Here is a 17,484-nt window from a genome sequence, read left to right as displayed (position 1 = left end):
CCAAAGCCTTTGCAAAAGGTTTCTGGGGAGGGCAGCCTTATTGCGTCCTTCATGGTAGGACACTTTACCACTCCAGGCCAGTAACACGTACTCGGGAATCATTGTACAACAAAGCATTGCAGTGTATGTTTGCTGGCGTTCAAACAACATCCGTTCTTTATCTCTCTGTATTATCCTCAGGAGAGTGAGATATCATTCATGGTCACCTGGTTGAAATACGGTGCTTTTCTTCAGGGGACACTCAGAGGAGCCTGTTCCTGCTGGGCTATTTGCCTGCGGCTGAACAGAAATGTTCCCCCGCTGTTACCCACCGGGAGGGGGGGGCGTTGAGGGGGTAGCCACGCGGTGGGGGGAGGCAAAATGCGACCTTGTAACGAAAGCACGTGCTATGTATGTAATGTTAACAGCAAGGTTTACCCTGAAAGACTGTAGCCACTGTTTTATAAATGTGTCTTTTTAAATACCGCTGTCCCTTTTTTTTCCTCCACCAGCTGCATGTGTTTCAATGATCACAGGATCTTCTCCTTCCCAGAGGCTAGTGAAGATTAGAAAGAAAAAAAAATGCACTCGTGATGAAATGTTCTCTGAGCTCATGCTGTCCTCCCACACTAACAGAGCACAGACGAATGCGTGGAGGCAAATAATGTCAGAGTGCAGGAAAGCACAAAATGACCGGGAGGAGAGGTGGTGGGCTGAAGAGACGGCTGAAGCTGAAAGGTGGCGGCAGCGTGATGAGAGGAGGCAGGATTCAATGCTGAGGCTGCTGGAGGATCAAACTAATATGCTCCAGTGTATGGTTGAGCTGCAGCAAAGGCAGCTGGAGCACAGACTGCCACTACAGCCCCTGTGTATCCAAACGCCCTCCTCCCCAAGTTCCATAGCCTCCACACCCAGACGCCCAAGAACGCGGTGGGGGGGGGCCACTGGCCAACCAGCCACTCCACCACAGAGGATTGCCCAAAAAAAAAAAAAAAGAAGGCTGGCATTCAATAAATTTTAAGGTTGTAAACTTTTAAAGTGCTGTGCTTAAAGTGCTGCGTGGCATTTTCCTTCCCTCCTCCACCACCCCTCCTGGGCTACCTTGGTAGTCATCCCCCTAATTGTGTGATGAATGAATAAAGAATGTATGAATGTGAAGCAACAATGACTTTATTGCCTCTGCAAGCGGTGATCGAAGGGAGGAGGGAAGGGTGGTTAGCTTACAGGGAAGTACAGTGAAACAAGGGGCGTGGGGTTTCATCTTGGAGAAATAAACAGAACTTTCACACCGTAGCCTGGCCAGTCATGAAACTGGTTTTCAAAGCTTCTCTGATGCGTACTGCGCCCTCCTGTGCTCTTCTAACCGCCCTGGTGTCTGGCTGCGCGTAACCAGCAGCCAGGCTATTTGCCACAACCTCCCACCCCGCCATAAACGTCTCCCCCTTACTATCACAGATATTGTGGAGCACACAGCAAGCAGTAATAACAGTGGGAATATTGGTTTCGCTGAGGTCTAAGCGAGTCAGTAAACTGCGCCAGCGCGCCTTTAAACATCCAAATCCACATTCTACCACCATTCTGCACTTGCTCAGCCTGTAGTTGAACAGCTCCTGACTACTGTCCAGGCTGCCTGTGTACGGCTTCATGAGCCATGGCATTAAGGGGTAGGCTGGGTCCCCAAGGATAACTATAGGCATTTCAACATCCCCAATGGTTATTTTTTGGTCTGGGAATAAAGTCCCTTCCTGCAGCTTTTGAAACAGACCAGAGTTCCTGAAGATGCGAGTGTCATGTACCTTTCCCGGCCATCCCACGTTGATGTTGGTGAAACGTCCCTTGTGATCCACCAGAGCTTGCAGCACTATTGAAAAGTACCCCTTGCGGTTTCTGTACTCGCCGGCTTGGTGCTCTGGTGCCAAGATAGGAATATGGGTTCCGTCTATGGCCCCACCACAGTTTGCTGCAATGGGATTCCCTAAGCCATCCACTATGACCTGCACATTTCCCAGGGTCACTACCCTTGATATCAGCAGATCTTTGATTGCGTGGGCTACTTGCATCACAGCAGCCCCCACGGTAGATTTGTCCACTCCAAATTGATTCCCAACTGACCGGTAGCTGTCTGGCGTTGCAAGCTTCCACAGGGCTATCGCCACTCGCTTCTCAACTGTGAGGGCTGCTCTCATCTTGGTATTCATGCGCTTCAGGGCAGGGGAAAGCAAGTCACAAAGTTTCATGAAAGTGCCCTTACGCATGCGAAAGTTTCGCAGCCACTGGGAATCGTCCCAGACCTGCAACACTATGCGGTCCCACCAGTCTGTGCTTGTTTCCCGAGCCCAGAATTGGTGTTCCACAACATGAACCTGCCCCATTAGCACCATGATGCATGCATTGGCAGGGCCCATGCTTTCAGAGAAATCTGTGTCCATGTCCTGATCACTCACGCGACCGCGCTGACGTCGCCTACTCGCCCAGTATCGCTCTGCCAGGTTCTGGTGCTGCATATACTGCTGGATAATGCGTGTGGTGTTTAATGTGCTCCTAATTGCCAAATGAGCTGAGCGGCCTCCATGCTTGCCTTGGTATGGTGTCCGCTCAGAAAAAAGGCGCGGAACAATTGTCTGCCGTTGCTCTGACGGAGGGAGGGGCGACTGATGACACGGCTTACAGGGTTGGCTTCAGGGAGCTAAAATCAACAAAGGGGGTGGCTTTACATCAAGGAGTATTTCAGGCAGGACTTCATGGAGGGTTCCAATAAGAAATGGTGCACCTAAGTTATTGTTCTTATTGGAACAAGCAGGTTAGTCTGGCCTCTGATTGATACATGGCTAGATTTACCTCGCTGCACCTTCCCTGTGAGTGACTGCAGTATGACCTAGAGGAATTAGTCCCCTAGATACGGGGGGAGCAAATGAGTACAAAACAAATCTGGTCTATTTCTTGTTTTGATACACTCCATCTTTTACATCTTTGGCTGGCAGCAGACGGTGCAGAAGGACTGCATGCCATCCACATCTCAGGGCTGCTCGGCAGAAGATGGTACAATACGACTGCTAGCCATCCTCATCTCTTGCCTGCCTGGCAGAAGATGGTACAATACGACTGCTAGCAATCCATATCGCCTGGCTGCTCACCATAAGATGGTTCAATAGGACTGACTGCAGGACTAAAGAGAATGACTTGATCAAGTCACTCCAAATTTAGTCCCTGCGCCCATGTCTGCCCAGGCGCTCCTGGCCGACGTGGCCAGGAGCACCTCGGACATGACGATGACGGCTACCAGTCCTATTGCACCGTCTGCTGCCACAAGGCAAAGGGCTGCTGCTAGCAATGCAGTACCGCGTCTGCCAGCACCCAGGAGACATACGGTGATGGTTACCTGAGCGGGCTCCATGCTTGCCGTGGTATGGCGTCTGCACAAGTAACTCAGGAAAAAAGACGCGAAACGATTGTCTGCCCTTGCTTTCACGGAGGGAGGGAGGGAACGGGGGCCTGACGATATGTACCCAGAACCACCCGCGGCAATGTTTTAGCCCCATCAGGCATTGGGATCTCAACCCAGAATTCCAATGGGCAGCGGAGACTGCGGGAACTGTGGGATAGCTACCCACAGTGCAATGCTCCGGAAGTCGACTCTAGCCTTGGTGCTGTGGAAGCGCTCCGCCGAGTTAATTCACTTAATGCACTTAGAGCATTTTCTGTGGGGACACACACACTCGAATATATAAAACCGATTTCTAAAAAACCGACTTCTATAAATTCGACCTAATTTCGTAGTGTAGACATACCCTCAGGCAGTACACTCTTTGGGAGCAGGGATGGTCTTTTTGTTTGTCTTTGTACAGCACCTAACATAACGTGTTGCTGGTCTTGACTAAGGTCCTAGGTTCTATGGCAATTCAAATAATAAAAATAATGTTTATATAGACCAGTGCATCTGGTTTTTTTTTCCTGCAAGAAATAATTACCTTTTCAAAGCAAATGTAACTTTCTGCTCAATGTCTTACATATCTCCCCATCTGCGACAAATCAACAGAGGACAGAAGCCTAACAGATTCTGGTGATAAGAATGACTAACTCAACATATCAAGACTCATCCTTTTAGCACTACAGGTCAGCGGGTCAATCTCCGTTCTCTCGTAACACAAACACAAACTTCCATATGACAACAAGAAAACTGAAAAAAGGTTTTATATGCATCTAAGGATCCTTAGATAAGTTAGTAATGAGTCCCACATGGAGAAAGAGAACTTGGTTTGTAATTAATCCATCCTTCCCTGGGATCCAATCTTCTACATATCACCTTTGACTCCCAATGAGGCTGGCACCTGTAAACAGCCCTGCTGGAGAGACAGTATCTATGAGAGTAAGAAGTGTTTTATATAAATCTCTTCCCCCTGCGTGTAGGAAAGGTAGAGACACAATGCAGCTAGGTCCTGATTTTTAAAAGTAGTTAGGCATTAACTGTCAATGGGATATAGTTGCTTAAGTGCCTAAATCCCTTTAGAAAACACCCACCTGCTGAAGTGAAGAAACAGACTGACAGAGCCAGAAGAGTACCCAGAAGTCACCTATTACAGGACAAATGTGTGATGTGATTAGGCCCTATGATGGTGTCCCCTGAATAGATATGTGGACACAATTGGCAACGGGCTTTGTTGCAAGGATAGGTTCCTGGGTTAGTGGTTTTGTTGTGTGGTGTGTGGTTGCTGGTAAGTATTTGCTTCAGGTTGGGGGGCTGTCTCCCAAGATCTGTGAGAGTGATAGGTCGTCCTTCAGGATAGGTTATAGATCCTTGATGATGCGTTGGAGAGGTTTTAGTTGGGGGCTGAAGGTGACGGCTAGTGGCGTTCTGTTATTTTCTTTGTTAGGCCTGTCCTGTAGTGGGTGACTTCTGGGAACTCTTCTGGCTCTATCAATCTGTTTCTTCACTTCCGCAGGTGGGTATTGTAGTTGTAAGAATGCTTGATAGAGATCTTGTCGGTGTTTGTCTCTGACTGAGGGCTTGGAGCAAATGCGGTTGTATCGCAGAGCTTGGCTGTAGACGATGGATCGTGTGGTGTGGTCAGGGTGAAAGCTGGAGGCATGTAGGTAGGAATAGCGGTCAGTAGGTTTCCGGTATAAGGTGGTGTTTATGTGACCATCGTTTATTAGCACTGTAGTGTCCAGGAAGTGGATCTCTTGCGTGGACTGGACCAGGCTGAGGTTAATGGTGGGATGGAAATTGTTGAAATCAGGGTGGAATTCCTCAAGGGCTTCTTTTCCATGGGTCCAGATGATGAAGATGTCATCAATATAGCGCAAGTAGAGTAGGGGCGTTAGGGGACGAGAGCTGAGGAAGCGTTGTTCTAAGTCAGCCATAAAAAAGGTTGACATACTGTGGGGCCATGCGGGTACCCATAGCAGTGCCGCTGATCTGAAGGTATACATTGTCCCCAAATGTAAAACAGTTATGGGTAAGGACAAAGTCACAAAGTTCAGCCACCAGGTTAGCCGTGACATTATCGGGGATAGTGTTCTTGACGGCTTGTAGTCCATCTTTGTGTGGAATGTTGGTGTAGAGGGCTTCTACATCCATAGTGGACAGGATGGTGTTATCAGGAAGATCACCAATGGATTGTAGTTTCCTCAGGAAGTCAGTGGTGTCTCGAAGGTAGCTGGGAGTGCTGGTAGCGTGGGGCCTGAGGAGGGAGTCTACATAGCCAGACAATCCTGCTGTCAGGGTGCCAATGCCTGAGATGATGGGGCGCCCAGGATTTCCAGGTTTATGGATCTTGAGTAGTAGATAGAATATCCCAGGTCGGGGTTCCAGGGGTGTGTCCGCACGGATTTGATCTTGTGTTGTTGTCATCATGAATAGGTCGGAATATGAACAAGAGGCTGCTCGGCAGCTCTCCAACAACACTTTCTACAAGCCATTACCCTCTGATCCCACTGAGAGTTACCAAAAGAAACTACAGCATTTGCTCAAGAAACTCCCTGAAAAAGCACAAGATCAAATCCGCACAGACACACCTTGAATAGAGACTGGGAGTGGCTAAGTCATTATGCAAGGTAACCTATTTCCCCTTGTTTTTCCTATGACCCCCCTCCTCAGACTTTCTTGTTAAACCCTGGATTTGTGCTGGAAATGGCCCACCTTGATTGTCATGCACATTGTGAGGAGAGTCGTCACTTTACATAAGCTATTACCAGCAGGAGAGTGGGTTTGTGGGGGGTGGGGGTGAGAGAACCTGGATTTGTGCTGGAAATGGCCCACCTTGATCATCATACATATTGTAAGGAGAGTGATCACTTTAGATAAGCTATCACCAGCAGAAGAGTGGGGTGGGGGGAGGTATTTTTTCATGCTTTGTGTGTATAAAAAGATCTTCTACACTTTCCACAGTCTGCATCCGATGAAGTGTAGCTCACGAAAGCTTATGCTCAAATAAATTGGTTAGTCTCTAAGGTGCCACAAGTACTCCTTTTCTTTTTGCGAATACAGACTAACACGGCTGTTACTCTTAAACTAGTCAAAGTAAGTAGCTCATCAAGGGACACTTAACTCACAATGGACCATGGGAGATGCCCGTCTACACTGAAATGACTTTCCTGTGGACATTCCATATGAAGTATAGATAATGGCCCGGAGGTGACCGGTGGGGGGGGGTGTTGGTGTTAGGAGCCGGGGTGATGGTGGGAGGGGGAGTGCCAAAAATACAAGTTCACCCAGGACACCATTTTCAGTAAGGCTGGCCCTGGCGAGAAGAAAGTTGTTAGCAAACAAGTGTCTTTATCACAAAATGCACCCTCGAAATCAGCACCTCCACTGGCACTATCAGCATGGAGGGCAGTGACTCAAAGGGCCTGGAGAATAAAACACCCTCTGACCCCAGACTCATATGTTTTCAGCAGGGTTGAGACTCATTCTCCTTTTTGGGGACTGCTGTTTGCCTTGATAAAACTGTGCCTGCAAAATAAATTATGGGTGCAATTCTGAGTATTTGTACCACTTGTGACACTGGCAGACAAGGTGCCAGCTTATGCCAAGCCCCCACTGAACATTGAAAAATTCATAGCTGGAGACCAATCTGGCTCACCTGTGTCTTGGTATTGTTAAAATAGGTATTAGAGTTATAAGAATGTGTTTAGACTTTAAGAAATACTTGTAGGATGCTACATGTATTACTCTTACTTGTAATATCTGTATCCGATGTTATAAGGTAGCACGTAAGTGTTTGCTCTGTAACTATCAAAAATGTTTGCTAAGACTGTAAACCAAGAAGCCTGACCAAGTGTGAAATACTAGTTTATCACAAGTGGTGTCTCCTTCCCAGCAAAAGGCCTACCAGTCAAACCACTGTGGAACATCAGTGAACAAGACTTTGCTGACTGCTTCCCCCACACCCATGAAGAGGATATGTGCAAAGGCCCGCGTCCCAACACAGCTTGAACACTGGGGGAAGAGAATTAAAATATCTGTTAAGGAGAAATTGTTATCACTTTGCTGCTTGGAATTCGGAGAGGGCAACATTTCTAAGTATGAGCAAGGGAACCACAAGCTGCTTGGCTTAGCCCTAAAAGACATGCAGACCTTGCATATTACAGCAGCTATTATCATCTTTTGGAACCTAAGACTCTCTCATTTTTGTGCGTATGTTTACCTGCTTTCACCTTGTAAATAAGTCTTATTTCTTTTTCTTAGGGCAGGTCTACTGTGTAGCGGTTCAATGAAGATGCTGCTATGCCAACAGGAGAGCTTCTGCCGTTGGTGTAGTTAATCTCCAAAAGAGGTGATAGCTATATCAATGGAAGACGCTCTCCTCTGGAGATAGTGCGGTCTACCCTGGGAGTTTGGTCGGCATAAATGCATCGCTCAGGAGTGTAGATTTTTCACACCCCTGAGCAACAGAGTAATACCGATGTAAGTTTATAGTGTAGACCTGACCTTAGTTAATAAATCTTTAGTTTAGCATTATATGATTGGCTACAAACATTGTTTTTGGTTTGAGATCTGAAGTGCAACTGACTTGGGATAAGTGACGGGTCCTTTGGAACTGGGAGTAATCTAAATATTGCTGTGATTTTCTGGTGTAAGGGACCATCTATCACAAAGGCAGGCTTGCCTGGGTGGCAAGACAGAAGCGTGCCCAAGAGGACTGACTGACTCCATGTTAAGGCTGTTATAGTGCCTGAGGGAGTTCACTTGCCACTTAGTTGGTGAAATCTAAGTACAGAACACACAACCAATCTGGATCCTGTTTCTTGACAGTCTGAGTTGGGTTCCCAGACCTGAAGAAGAGCTCTGTGTAAGTGCGAAAGTTTGTCTCTCACCAACAGAAGCTGGTCCAACAAAAGATATTACCTGACCCACTTTTCCATGAGATTGGCACTCATGCTTGTGAGCCACTCTAGACAGCTTGAAATCACTAACTACCAGACTTGCACCTGATACTGATTTGTCACTCATTCTAAGTATTAACATTTCTCTTGTTCATAAAAGCAGAATAAAACTTCATTAATACAGGAGCCAGTGCACCACGTGCCTCACCACTCACTCACATTTTCAGGCAGTAGGATTGGGAGGGAATGGGAATAGTATGTATGCTACATCAATGATTGTTAAGCACCCTTGGTCACTATGACTTTGATACCATAACTCCTCTCAGGCCACCAGCACTACTAATTTTAATTTGCATGGTCTTTGTAGTACTCAAGCTAGCACTGTTCCACTAACACTCAGTTTTCTACGTGACCTTTTTGCTCCAGAGTCCAACAATACAGTCTATGCACAAAGCTTGGGTTCAATAAAGCCACATCATGCTAAATGTGGGTCTTACAAAGCCTAGGCTGAAATTGTGCTAGGGACTTCATGAAAGGTGTAGAAAGGTATGGTACCTGTCCCAAGGAGCTAACAGAAGCAGGTAAAGACAACACAGAACAGCAAACTAAAGGAAAAAATATGTATATGCTGAAATGCTACACCATTTTTACTCTTCTTTAGGGTTCTTCTACCTGCCCCTCCCCACCAAGAGCTGCCTTTTAGGCAGTACACTCCATAGCGATGTTCCATGAGGTTTCCATCTACAGTTGCACAGAGCAGCATTACTGAGGCTAGACAGGCATGTACCCATTGGGTTTCTGACTAATGGATCGATCAGCCAAACCTCCCACCCAGCAGGCTGGGAGCTGGCACTTATCGCCCCCCGAGCCACATCAGCATCAGCCTGCCCCCACCCTCCCACAAGCGCACACACACACACTTTTTCTTCTCATGGTACCAGAAGACTACAGAAATTTAATTCTCCATTCATAAAAATTTTCATAATATACTATTCCAATTTTATTCTTAAAACATGGAAGACTTGTCTCATGGTTAAGGCACTGGACTAGGACCTAGGAGACACGGGCTCATTTCCCAGTTCTATCAAAGACTTCCTGTGTGACCAGCATCTAATACCCATTTAAATCAATCCCTTTGAGGATCCGGACCTCAGTCTCTCTGTGCCTCCATTCTCTCTTTCCAAAACTATAGACAGTAATAACAATACTTCTTTTCTCCCATCCTTTGTGTGTCTTAGCTACTTGCATTATAAGCTCTTCAGGACAGGGACCGTCTCTTATTACGTGTCCATACAGTGCCTAGCACAAGGGGGCCACTATCTTTGTAGAAGCTACAAAGTAGCACTGGAATACAAACAACAACAAAAAGGAAAACATTTCCTGATTTTTTCATCTAAATTGTAGAGCTATTGACAAAAATGTCGATGGAACGGTTTCCTGTCGAAAAACACAGTTTCTTCAGAATCAAAGCGTGTCACGGGACTGTATCAATTTAAACAAAAAATTTCAGAGGGAAAAGTCAAAACATTTCACTTTGACAAACTCAAAACTTTTGGTTCAATTCATTTCATTTCCACTTTTATACTATATTGAAATATTAATTGCAATAGTATACTTATACCTATATGTATAACATAAAATAAAAATGGAAACAAAATGAATTGAAATATTATTGAAACAAAGCATTTTGATGGTCCCAAATTGAAATAGCTCAGAATTTTCATTTTGTGGGAAATTTCAGCCTTTTGTTCTGGTTTGGAAAGAAAAAATACAATCAAAATGCTAGGTGTTCTCATGGAATGGAAATTCTGGTTCATGGCCAGCTCCACTACATTGCAATGTGATCTTCTTGTTTAAAAATAAAAAAAAGCCCTCATGTTCATAAAGTAACAAAATCACGAGGGGAGAAACAGCTAGCTGTCTAATTAGGTTCTTAGACTGTACCCATCATTTGCATCTAAGTGCCAGAGCTCCTACATGATCATTAGCTTATCAGCTCCATCCGCACCGCAAGTGCAGGATACACTTTTCTTGGCTCTAGGATGTACCAGGCACTAAACTGATCCCAAACTTGATCTTAATTGCTCATCCTTGGAGATATATTAAAGTTTCCCAGAGGAAATAGGAGTGTGGAAAGCGAAAAAGAAAAAAAAGGGAGGGGAGGGTCAGCCCCCCCCCCCAAAAAAACACCCACCTTAGAAAAACCTGTGGAATTAAGCATCCACTTAAAAACTTCCATTCCTCACACAAACTTACTTGGCTCATTCAACTCTGTAAGGAGCGATGTCCGTTTACATGACAGACCTCCCTGCTTAAAGAGATATTGTGCACGTTTACGTCTTATTTATAGATCTGCCTCACTCATGCTTTGTTTAAGGAACAGTTAGCCTCTGGCAGCTTAAAATAAAACAGAACTAAGTCTTTTCTTCACGATCAGTATACTTGAGCTGGATTTAAAGTTGCTGCAACCGTGTTAGGCTACCTGGTGGACTATATAATAACCCAGACACTGGGTGACAAGGTAATTTATCTCCCTCTCCTACTGGCTCTGAAAATACTGGGCTACACGGCTACCATTTGCTATGCAGTCTGGATGGTAACAAAATGTGGAAATGAGGGCCCAAATCAGTCAGGTGAAGAGAACAGCAATGCCACTGCCTGCTCCCCACTTTCTCCAGACACATAAGAAGCACCTGTATATGAAAGAGGCTCTGCTGCTCTGAATGATGGAAGACAGACCTGGGGGTAAATAGGGAAAGGAACTCAGGAACAACCACACTCCACAGCTCGTTCCCCTTTCAGCGGGACAGATTTCCTAGCAGAATTCTTCCCAGAAACTATTACTGGTGAAACTACCCCTGCATAGCTGCTACCAACCTAAAGGGAATAACTGCAACCACTGCCACAGAACATATTATAGGGTATCATAACTTCAATACTCCCAGGTCTGCCCAACATCCCAGTGCCACTCACTCAAATTTGACCTGGCCCCTCCTCCAGCAAACCTCCCCTAGCAAGGCACCATTTGGGAAACACTGCTTTATTAAAGTCACAAACAGAAAAATCATCCTATCTGTGACATTTTTACCACAGTGACAAACCTGCAGCCCTAGCACTATGACCCAAACAATTCAACAAGAGGTTCTGAGAAGAAATACAGAGCTTGCAAAAACAGAAAGAGCCATCCAATTATTTGAAGGTGCAGAAAACAGGAGAAGTTTTGAGATGGGATTTAAAATTCCAAGAGTCAGCAAAACAGAGATGTGAAATGAATACCAGAGTTGTAAGTGGAAGGGGAAAGACATAAAATGCACACAGGGAGGAATACCTCATGGAAAGATGTTTGCAAGCAAACGAAGTGAGCGAACAGGAAGTTTAAGATGAAAGGTATGAAAGACAATGAACACCAACTGCCTTCCAATAGCATTATACAAATAAGTGACAGACAAAAACCACAGAAATTCATTATTAAAGCTTCCACTCCATCCTTTCTTCACCACAAAGTTTCCTGGTGTAGGAGTCTCAGAATATGAGCAACCTTACATATGTTCTGCAACACTTAGGCACAACAGGGTTAATTAGCAGAGGATGAAGTCACAGCCTTAACAGTGAATTTTGTTATCTTCCCTTGGTATAGATTAGGCCTTAACTATTAGTTCTGAATATAGTGCTTGATGTTTAATAGCCACTGTTTAAAAAACAACCCACACTGGAACTCCTACGTTTGGAGCTGCTTTGTTTCCAATATGTGCCATTGGAATCATGGTTCAAACAATCCATAAGACATTTCTAATGACAGATCATTAAGAACACATTTGCTTTGGACTTGCTACCAAAAAAAAAAAAAATCACTGGCACTGCTTTGACTCTCCCAGTGACATCAGCGGGGACTACCAAAGCCTTTTGACATGTCACTGTAACAATACTGGTTTCATAATAATGTATTATCAATGTCGTTTTATATGCATCATCAGTAGAATTTTTCTATATTGGATATTTTTCAAAATAAAACAGAAAGGATGATCCAAACACTCAGATTAATGACAACTCACTGAAGTAGCTTTTCTTCAGTAAGTCATTTTTTAAAGAGAGAGATTCAGGAAAAATCATTCACAGCGAATTAAATGTCTGATCCATGTTGAAAACAGAAACGACTTTAGGCAAATCAAATCCACCACCAAATGGATACACAAACACGTAATTAGACAAGTGCAGCTGAAAAATTTAACAAGTTGGTTACAAAGGGGAGCAAGAAATTCAAAGTTTTCACCCCTGCATGCCTTTATTAACAATTGTAAAGTATGATGTACAAAGTAGCGTAGAACTAGTAGCTGAAGTTAAAAATAATGAACATATTCCCTTTTCCTAATGTGTTTGTTTTAAAGAATTAGATTTCTCTGTGAACTAAGTTCTTGCAAAATGTAAGCGTATTGTTTGGGTTTTTTGTTTGTTTGTTTTTTTTAAATACAATCTTAAAGAGCCCCCATGCTGCACTCCTTACAGGAGGGAGAAATTTTGGGACGCGAGTCTGTAGTCATTAGACAATATTTCAACTGGATTCAACAGAAGTTGGATGGTGCTGAGCACTTAAAAGTGAGGCCCTCCGGTCTTCATCCTGCAAACACTAACACATGCTTAACTCTAGGCAACTGAATAGCTCCACTGAAGTTAATGGGTCTAGTCAAGTGCCTAATATTAAGCAGTGAATAAGTGTTTTCAGGATCAGGGCCCTGTACACCAACTTGATACAAATGTTAATGGCATTACTTATTAAGAGATAATCAGAAAACCTAGACAAGTTCCATATTTTGTGATGCCTACATTAATATTTTAAGCATAAGGTTTTAATAAGAAATTAGTCTTTTCCATTTCACAACAGAACCTGAACACTCAAGTTGTTAGAAGAAGTCATAGGTTTTAAACTCTATTTCAATTCTTTTCTACTACCATGTTATCTAACCAACTTCTCCAGGGCGCTCTCAGAGGTGGGTCAAGAGGAATCCTGGGTCTATGAAGTTTTGCATGGGCAGACGATAAAATCCTGGCCCCACTGAAGTTCACAGGAGTTTTGCCATTTCAATGGGTCCAGGATCTCACTCATGCAGACTAAAACCTAGAAGGTTCTCAATGCTTCTTGGTTCTAGAATCCTGAAGGCTCTATGATGGAGAGTTCCACTGCCCTGAGGTATTTAAATATAACAGATTGTTGGATTTCAGGTGCTGGTGGTTTAATTATTAAAAGGATGACAAAAAGCTGCTAGGGCATACCTCTTCCAGAAGTGTGAATGCTCCCAAGACTGGCCAAATGCATGTGATTAGCAGGTTTGGCTCAGTAACAACAGCCCCAAGAAGGATATGCTCCTTTTAAAAAAATAAATAAATAAAAAAGGCCTAACTTGTTTTTGGTTTTTTTAAAACCCATGGAAACTTTTTCTTTTCTTTCCATGTACTGATTTTGAACTTCAGAGAGGGCTAACCTTATTCCCTAACAAAATCAGCTTCTGCTCTAGCTAGTAAATCAAGCTGAGGAGGGAAGGGCTAGTGTGAGAATAAATAAAAGAAAGTGTCGCTGTGTAACAGCCTCTTGCCAGCAAAGCTGCTAAAGTGCTCTACTTCCCCAGGCCTTTTCGAGAAGTTTGGTTTTGTTTTTGTTTGTTTTTTTACATCACTTCCTACTTTTATCTCTCTCGTTACAGAAGGCTGTGAAGCTGTTGCTGCTGCTGCTGCTGCTGCTAGACAGCACATTCCTCTCCCCTCTGTTTCCTGTGCTGCAATGTGTAATGCTCTCTCCACGGGTCCCTGTCCTGCAGCGAGATGTCACAGCCTGACATGTACGTGGGGGTGGGGGTGGGGGGTGTTGCCAGAAAACAACTACATGCGCTGCGCAGAGAGAGCAGCCGCAGCCACGCACACCCCAGCCCGTTCCTTACCCCAGGGTGCTGATGAAGCCGTTGACCGAGCCTTCCGCGTAGAGGGACACGATGTCCCCGATGTACAGAAAACTGGACATTTTGTCAGACATTTTTGCTCATTTTCAGTTCATGCCCCTGCTCGCCGAACCGCCTGGCGCGGGGGCTGGGGGGCCGCCGGAGCGCACGCGAGGGGGAGGGGCCGCCCGGCAGCAATCGAAGCCCGACGCTTGTCTGCCAAGCCGGAGCAGCGGCAGCAGCAGCCGCCGCCAAGGGAGAAGCGGTGGCCGCAGCCTGGCATAAGCCGCCCGCAGCTGCTGGGCGAGCCTGGATCCTGAGCCGCCGCCGCCGCCTTCCTCTAGCAGCTTCCTTCTCCTCTCACCACGCCGCCCGCGGAGCTCGCGCTGCTGCGGGAAATCTGCCCCGGGCTGCGGCACTTCTCCGTCCTCTCCTCATTTCCTTCTCCCTCTCTGCGGGATGGGGGGCGCAGGGGAGTGTCCTCCTGGATCCCTCCTCCCTTCACTTTCTCCCCTCGTCCTCCCTGCTCCCCCCCCTTCTCTGCTTCCTCCCTCAGCCCCTCTTCGGTTCTCTTTCCAGCCTCCACTTCCCCCCTCCTAGGCTCGGCCGCCGCCGCTGCCCTCAAGCGCTCACAGTTTCTCTCCCCCACTGAACTTTTTGCAAAGGCTGCTTCGCATTCAGCGCCCGGGAGGAGGGGCTCGCGCGGGCGTCCCCGCCAATCAGAGCGCGGCAGCCCGTCGGGGGGCGGGCCAGGAGACACAGACAGCTGAAATGCAACAAGGTGTCAGGAAAGCTCATGCTCAAATAAATTGGTTAGTCTCTAAGGTGCCACAAGTACTCCTTTTCTTTTTGCAAATACAGACTAACACGGCTGTTACTCTGAAAGGTGTGTGTGGTCCCCAGTCACTGTGAGGAGGTTCACCCAGGGCTGCTAGGCATCAGGGCCAGGAGCCCTTCTGGGCTGGGGAGGGGAGACCAGGTCGGTGCATAGTTGTTTGCAGGGCTGTAATTTCTTGCTTGCATTTGCCCCCCGCTCCCAGACATCAGATTTCCCCATATGTAGATCTGGCTCTGGTTTACATCATTGGCATATTATTTATCTTAGACCTTAGCTTTACTAGTTATCCTTGTGTTCCCCTACCCCCAACACTTTCCCCAGGCTGAATTTTACCAGTGAATCCCTTGGTTGGGTCCCTTCTGACTGTTTGACCCCACACTCTAACTTGTAGAGCATGGCAGGCTGGGGGAAGAGTAGAGTAAAGGAAAAAGAGGAAATTTACAGTGCTACAGTATGTATAATTTTCTCCTACTCTGTTCTTTTTCAGGGTGTCTCATTGTCTTTCAGGCATCAGTGTTTCCAATGCACTTAATTTGACCCACCCTTTAGGATGATGCAAAACTCAGGCACCAAATCATTTTTATTGAAAATAAATTCTTGGTCACATATGAAATGATTGCATACATTTGCAGCTTAGTGCAGTTCTCACTACACATCAGCTAGGGTCTCAGTTATTGATCTGGTTTCAGAGTAGCAGCTGTGTTAGTCTGTATCTGCAAAAAGAAAAAGAAGTACTTGTGGCACCTTAGAGACTAACCACTTTATTTGAGCATAAGCTTCCGTGAATTATGAAATAAATTGAAAGCGTATGCTCAAATAAATTGGTTAATCTCTAAGGTGCCACAAGTACTCCTTTTCTTTTTTGCAGATACAGACTAACACGGCTGCTACTCTGAAATCTGTGTATATAAATCTCCCCCCTGTATTTTCCACTGAATGCATCCGATGAAGTGAGCTGTAGTTCACGAAAGCTTATGCTCAGATAAATCTGTTAGTCTCTAAGGTGCCACAAGTACTCCTTTTATCTATCTATGTAGTCACTTTAATAATTGATGCCCTGCATAGCCTGTACAGGCTGGGGGTTGTTTATTTGTTTCCAGGTTTTGCAAATAATGAACAGGAATCTTGTTTTTTTATATGCTATTTTTATGTTCTGCATGTGTTTATTTGTTCTGTTTCATTGTGTTTATGTTTTATATAAAAATAAAAAAAGTTTTCTTTAAGAAGAAAATAACCTCTACCCTTCATTCTGATCACTTTAGGAGGAATTACTGGAACAGATAATTCAATTCCTGACTCTAGAAAGTTGCCATTGATTTAATAAGGATAGCCAAAATTCAGATTAAGAAATAGGAGCTCCAGAAAGACCTGTAACATAATAAAAGATTACAGTAATTTAAGACTTAATCTTGTAGTCTCCACTCAAACAAAAATTCCCAATGGGAATTTGAGTAGTAGAGCACAAGGCCCCAAAATTGTGTTATTTTCCCATTGCTATTGCCTGTATAAAGCAGAACCGTGTTCAATGCAAGCTGTGACATGCACCCTAGTGGTCAAATGAAAAACATGATCAGCTGCTTACTTCAAAGTGGTAAGAACTTACATGTGCGTGAGAGAGGCTCCAACCTTTTGGGAATGAGTAACAAACAAAGTGCACCAACTTTATTTTCCACTCATTTAATTTCCCACGCTCACAAAACCAAGTGTTCTCATTCTTTATGAGAATGTTGACATCGGAAAATGCTGAATCTTCAATATGAGGGCAAGAGAAAGCTTTATGCATTTAGCATTTTAAGAAATGGATAATATAACATTCCAAATTCCTCCCTCTGCAATTTTTCATTACATTTTTTCATTTTGTGGCTTTTTAGTATTTACACACTTAACCACCACCACAAGTTGGCATTTATATTTTGTTTGCGTGTGCAGTTTGAAGAGAGTAGATAGAAGCAATGTAAAGGATCAAATCTACAATTTAAGAGCCTGGAACTAGTCTGGAATATAAAACAAATAGGAACAGGTATGGGAAAGATATGACAGTCTCAAAGTCTAATGTAATGACGCTTTAAAATGTTAGACTGTTACATGGGGCCTACCTTACAGCAAAGATTTAACACACACAAAGATAATGGGACAAATCTTTAGCTAGTATAAATGGTCTTCATTTCTTCTGAAGACCTCAGTTGGTATACGTTCTGATGATCTGCCCTGATGCGTACATTCCTTAGGGAAAAGACAAAAAATGTTGGAAATGTAGACAGTAGGCACGCTGTCATAATGGGGGGACTGGTTAAATTATATACATGCTAGGTGCTCAAAGAGTTAAAATAGTTTGTGCAGTCAAATTTGTACAGCTCTTTGCAAACCCAGAGCCCATGCCTGCAATGGGATCTGCATGGTTTGTATCCAGAGAGA

At 44.8% G+C, this 17,484-nt stretch overlaps 1 protein-coding gene across 1 annotated transcript in view; it reads right to left on the bottom strand.

The window, feature by feature from the left end:
• ITPR2 (inositol 1,4,5-trisphosphate receptor type 2) overlaps window positions 1-14,718 on the bottom strand; it is a 337,337-nt gene extending 322,619 nt beyond the window's left edge. Inside the window, exon 1 of the mRNA XM_074937228.1 lies at window positions 14,235-14,718. Coding sequence (XP_074793329.1) covers window positions 14,235-14,326 — 92 coding nt within the window. The 5' untranslated portion in view covers window positions 14,327-14,718. The remainder of the gene's footprint in view (window positions 1-14,234) is intronic.
• Window positions 14,719-17,484: the final 2,766 nt, after the last annotated feature.

Source organism: Natator depressus, chromosome 1 (assembly GCF_965152275.1).
Source record: "Natator depressus isolate rNatDep1 chromosome 1, rNatDep2.hap1, whole genome shotgun sequence".
Classification (NCBI taxonomy): Eukaryota; Metazoa; Chordata; order Testudines; family Cheloniidae; genus Natator; species Natator depressus.
The sequence above is the reverse complement of the archived record's forward strand: the minus strand, read 5'-3'. Positions and strand labels throughout refer to the sequence as shown.